This window comes from Solea solea, chromosome 14 (genome assembly GCF_958295425.1).
Source record: "Solea solea chromosome 14, fSolSol10.1, whole genome shotgun sequence".
NCBI classification, from domain to species: Eukaryota; Metazoa; Chordata; class Actinopteri; order Pleuronectiformes; family Soleidae; genus Solea; species Solea solea.
This window is the reverse complement of record NC_081147.1, coordinates 6520548-6526135: the sequence shown is the minus strand read 5'-3', so window position 1 is coordinate 6526135 and position 5588 is coordinate 6520548. Positions and strand designations below refer to the sequence as shown.

At 41.2% G+C, this 5588-nt stretch overlaps 1 protein-coding gene across 1 annotated transcript; it reads left to right on the top strand.

The window, feature by feature from the left end:
• The first annotated feature begins 1331 nt into the window (after positions 1 to 1331).
• On the top strand, positions 1332 to 3116 carry LOC131473029 (dynein regulatory complex protein 1-like). The gene has a single exon (XM_058650548.1). The coding sequence runs from the start codon at positions 1332 to 1334 to the stop codon at positions 3114 to 3116; it is 1785 nt and encodes a 594-aa protein (XP_058506531.1).
• The last annotated feature ends 2472 nt before the right edge of the window (positions 3117 to 5588 follow it).

Below are 5588 nucleotides of genomic sequence, written 5' to 3'. Positions count from 1 at the left end.
CTGTAAGTTAATACCTTAGTTAAGATTTATAGCCCCTTTTGTTTTCCTCCTTGGGAGAGATTTTCTGTTTGTTCATTTTCACAGCTTTTTAGGAAACTCCAATCACTAGGATTGTGACTTACGTTTTGTTAGATAGACTGAGTAGATCCAATCATTTAGATTGCGTTTTGTGTTTGACCTCATTCTGAGTTAGTTATAGATCGCCAATCAGTAGGATTGTGCTTTGAGTTTGTTTTCGTTTTTTTGAAGTGCTTAGAGCCTTGTTTTTCCTCCGTTTGGAGAGTTTTCTGTTTAAGTTTTTATTGATAACCATAGTCTGAGTTTAGTTTCCTCTTCGGAGTGATTTTTTGTTACGCAACGTTTCTTTTGAAGAGCGTTGCGCTCCTCCATTGGTTATAGTTTTTTATAGCCACGCTTTGTTTTCCCTCAGTAAGAAGATCTGCCTTGTGTCTTGTTAAGAGTGCCAATAAAGACAATAAAAGGCCTCTGCGTCTGAGTCCTCTCTGATCCGTCTTGTCAGTTACTAACTTTAACTAGTGCTGTTTCTGTGCTATGGTGTAATCTAAAACCTGACTGAAAATCTTCAAACAGGCCATTAATGCGCAAATATTCACATAATTGATTAGCAACTGCCTTTTCTAAAACTGTAGAAACAAAGGTAAGATTAGATATAGGTTGGTAATTAGCTAAAATATCTGGGTCAAGGGTCGCTTTTTTGAGAAGGCGTTTAATAACTGCTATTTTGAACGTATGGGGCACATATCCAGTTAATAAGGATAGATTAATTTGAGTTAATATAAAGCTGTTAATTAAAGGAAACACATCTTTAAACAGTTTGGTGGGGATGGGATCTAACAGGTTGATGGTTTGGATGGTAATACTAATGATGTTAACTCAGGGAGATCTATAGGGGAGAAACTGTCTAACTGTGCACCTGGTGCTTCTAAAGCTCTTGTGCTAAATGATTAGTGATGCTGCCTTTGAACACCACAACAAACTTTAGAACTAACTAAGAGAAGGATTAATGTCCCCACCATTGCTGCCACGGTAACTTCCTAAGATTCCAACTTTGGAATTCTGCGAATCAAAGCCACTAAAAACATGACATCATTTTGATGTTACCCAATGCAGTAAACATCTAGACAACACCATACTTTTAAGATTAAGGGAATTAAGGCCAAAACCTATCATTCTTACGTTTACGCTACTTTGTGACTTTTGTTCTGGTATTCTTAAAAAAGGACAAAACATTATAGCACCACTGCATTTTTTGCAATCGTAACCATAACATTTAACCATCTCTGTTAGAGATTTTACATTATATACTCAATATGGAAGGAGATTCTAGCTCCCAGCTAGAAAATGGATGGATGGATGATAAGGATATAAAAGAGTCCTGTGAACCCTCCGTGTTACCGGGAATCCAGGACGATAGTGGGGTCTCCACACTAGTGGAGTTCAATGAAGTGGCCTCAGGTAGCCTGTCTCAGAGGATATCCACTCTGCAAAATTCAGTAACAATTTCTTTGGCCAACATTCAAACTGATGTTGATACGAGAGAGTCAATGCGAAGACAGGAGTTGGATGAAGTTTGCAAAATGAGATTGAAGTTGCTGGGAAATTATGTAGAGTCCAGTCAAGAAAAATTTGAAGAGCTAATGAAAGGGTGGTCACTTGCTAAGGAGAATGTGAGCAGCCCTGGGGAGCTGCAAGAAGCTATGAACAGCCAGCAGCAGGCAGTACTGGGTCTATTAGCAGAGAAGAAGAAAATCATAAATGAGCTGCAATGGGACCTTATGGTTGCAGGTGATCACTTTGTCAAAGACTTGAGGAAGCAGGCAAAGGAGCGGGACTTGATGATGGAGAGGATGGAGGACCAGATCAAAACTTTGATCAAAACGTACAGGAAGGAGCTGGCTGAGACTGAAAGCGTTAATCACCTGGAAAATGAAGCCTTACTTATAAGAGATAAGTGTAACTGGGAACATTACCAGAAGGAAGTCTATGACACAGAGTTAGATATGGTGACACAGAGAAGGGAGAAAGTTGAAGATTATGAAGCTAAAATTCAGAGTCTGATACTGGAGAACATGAAAATGCAAGCCATTGACAAAATAGAGCAGGACGCCAAATTGCAAGTCATGGTGAGAGAGCATCAAAAAATATGTGCTGTCTACACAATGACATATCTAAAGAAAGTTAAAGAAAAGCATGATCTAGAAGCACTTAAGAATACCAGGATCCCTGGTCTTCAGGCAGAGACTGACCAGAAAAATCCAGTCCCCAAGAATATTAATCAGACAAAAAGGAAGATCCAGCATTTGTCAAAAAACTACAAGTACAATGTCCATCAATATGAACATCTACAGGGGAAGAGCAAAAACATTGCAGTTGCTGATGCAAAGACATTTGAGGAGATGGTGGAAACAGTTGAAGAAGAAGTGAAGCAATTAGTTGAGAGGGCTTTAGAAACTGACTCGCTGATCTCTAAGCGGTACCACGGCGTACTGGGAGAAAAACCTCCACTAGCCTTTACGGAACTCTGTGATGAGACTTTGACAAAAATCAAAGAGCTGCTGATGGATGAGGTTGGCATCCTGGCGGAGGAAGGCAAGGAGGAGGATGAAAAGTGGAACTCTCTCCTTTCTACTTTTGGCATCAGCGAGAATGATTTGCCCAAACTGGCTAATTATGTTGTAAAGTACAGCCAACAAGAGACACAACAGACAGAAGACTGTGAAGAGCCCGGTGAATATAGTGACCAGGCAGCAGCACCAGGAACCAGCTCTACATTTCATGTGACCGCTGACCTTATTCATCCCAACCATGTTCTGCCTGCTCTTAAAAGTTTTATCAAGCAAGATTCGAGGTTCAGGGAGATCTTACGTCAGCAAGCCCGGGACAAAGCCTATTGGGAAAGTTTGGGTAATATTATCCCTGAAGAAAAAGTCAAACTGTGGGAAGAAGTTGAGAGGACACTAATGCAATACCTTACAGTCCTCAAGGACATTGCTGAGCTTGTCCCTGAGATGGATAGTCTGAGACAGCAGAACACAGAGATGCGGAGGATGCTGCAAAAGTCTCCAAAGCCACAAGTCAGCACAGAACTGGAGTAGCCTTAAAGTCTTGTTACGAAGCACCATGTCAACTTTGTCAAAACTTCAACTGGATTTGTATTATATAAATGTATCAAAATAAACTTTTTCACATTCCTACTATAGTTCACTGCCATTTGGTGCAAGTTCAGGAATAGTTGAAAACTAAATATGCAGTGTCACTTTTTATCATAATTAAGGCTACACAACAGGTTGAGGCTACATTTGATTGAACAATTCTTCTTGTTTTAATTATTAATGGGGCACCACTTTCATTTAAGAAGGATAATTGAGGAATCAGCAACTGCAGTGTCAGTGTGCTTCATTGTTGAATGTAAGTGCATGCCCCTCCCACATCCAATTTTACACACTTTTTCACCGAACGACTTTCGCATGTAAATTTTAAACAGGATTGATGCAGAAATCCGTAAGTTTTGGGGCATGTGAAAGGCCTAAAAAACGCGATTCATTTGAGAGAAAAGTAATAAGAAGAATTCTTATTAGTAATAAGTAGAACCCTATTGAAACACGTTCTACGCAGCAAGTTAAAGGCCACTTCCTATTTCGGACCACCTACTTCCGGTGTGCAGGTCATGGCTTGGAGATATGTTCAGAGTGGGCCCTTGGTCTCACATATGAAATTTCCAGCCAATCGGTCAATATACGGGCGAGTTACAGGTCACTTCATGTTTTGTGCTGAAACAGCGTAACTAAAAATGGCCGACATCGTGTTGAGTCAAATTCACATTCATAGACGTGTTCAGGGGTGGTGTCTCGTGTCATGTATCAAGTTTTGTGGCAATCGGTCAATGTAAGGCAAATTTATAGTGCACTTCCTTTTTCGTGGCGAATCGCAGAAATTTGCCAAAATTCCGATGGCTGCCACGGCCATGCCCTTTTGAATCTGTGAAACATTTCAATAACTTATTTGACATGTTTTTCGTGTTGCTACGATGAACGCCCTCAAACAAGTTTGTTCAGTTATAAAACTTGCAAAACGCCAAGCTGGACGCCAAATCCAAGATGGCTGACTTTCTGTTGCGTCAAGGTCATGGTCCCAATGGGATTTTTTGTTTGTCTTTTGCCACTCCATAGGCTGTGACATTTTGCATTGGTTTTTAGCATTCCCATTATTTTATCAAATTTTTGTCTGTTTTCAAACACATTTAGGGGGTCAAATTAGAGATTCAATGGGGAGAAAGAATAAAATAATAATTCCTACATTAACAATAGGTCCTCGCACCACTGTGTGGTGCTCGGGCCCAACAGATAATTCCTTGAATTTCAATAGGGTTCTACGCATCCTAAACATGGCTGCAAAAGATGACTTCCCAACAGGAAGAGGAATGCACAAAACTGCTTAATGCCTACAGTGCTGCCCAAATCTAGATGGAAGGTCAGAGGGGACAGAACTTTTTTCGTTTTTTCTGCGCCGACATTATGGAATTCCACAGCATCTTAGACACGCCCCTTCACTGTCCACTTTTAAAACACATCTTAAATCCATTTTTACTCTTTAGCTTTTGACCCAGTATGAGACGTTACTTTATTAAAGCTCCACTAGTATGATTTAGGTCCACTTGGATCCAAAATCTGCAGCTAACAGCTGGTGCTGCTGAAAACAACTAGCGACAAAGAACAGGCATTACGTCACCAACTCAACTTTTATTTTGTAGTAACGAGTAACGAAGCATGGTTAAGAGAAATGTAAAGAGTAAAAGTTCACATTTGATTTAGGAAATGTAGTTGAATAAAAGTAAAAGTTGTCAGAAATATAAATCACCAAGTAAAGTACAGATATGTGAAAATTTTACTTAAAGGGGACATATTATACCCTATTTCCCCCATTAAAATAGTTCCCTGGTGTCCTAATGAACATGTCAGTGACATGCCTTGGTCAAAATACCATAAGGATGAAGCACATTAGCAGTTCAATAACCCTGCTAAACCCGCCCCTTTCAGAACGCTCGGTTTTCGTGCATGGTCCCTTTATATGCAAATGAGACACAGGCAAACACACCCACTTCTTCCAGGGGGTTTCTGATTTGTCCTCTTTACAGCGCTTTACAGCTCTATTTGTCTCCCCCTCCCTCCACTAGTTCTCTGACAATATCAACATGGCAGTGTGCGCAGAAAACAGCGAGAGTGCCGTCACAAGAAGAGACGTCCTACATAAGGATCGAGCCGAACAGTGCCGAACTGTAAATCAGTTAAATACACTTAGGAACAGCACCGCTGATCGCCACCGCTGATCGCCAGCGGCACACAGCGAGCTGAATAAACTGCCGTGTATGCGACTGTATCAGACCGGTGACTGTGCTCCGGAGACCTCGCCACCGCTGATTGCCACATACAGCAGCAGTTTAGGCAGATTGCCGCTCGCCGCTGGAGATCAGCGGTGGCGAGGTCTCCGGAGCACAGTCAATGCTGTCCCTATGTCTTTTTAACGGATTTTCACAGAGAGTGCAGCACCGATGCACAGAGAGTGCAGCA

What these genes read in the sequence shown, in the direction of transcription:
- LOC131473029 (XM_058650548.1), top strand. Translation starts at nt 1,332, where the DNA reads ATGGAAGGAGATTCTAGCTCCCAGCTAGAAAATGGATGGATGGATGAT.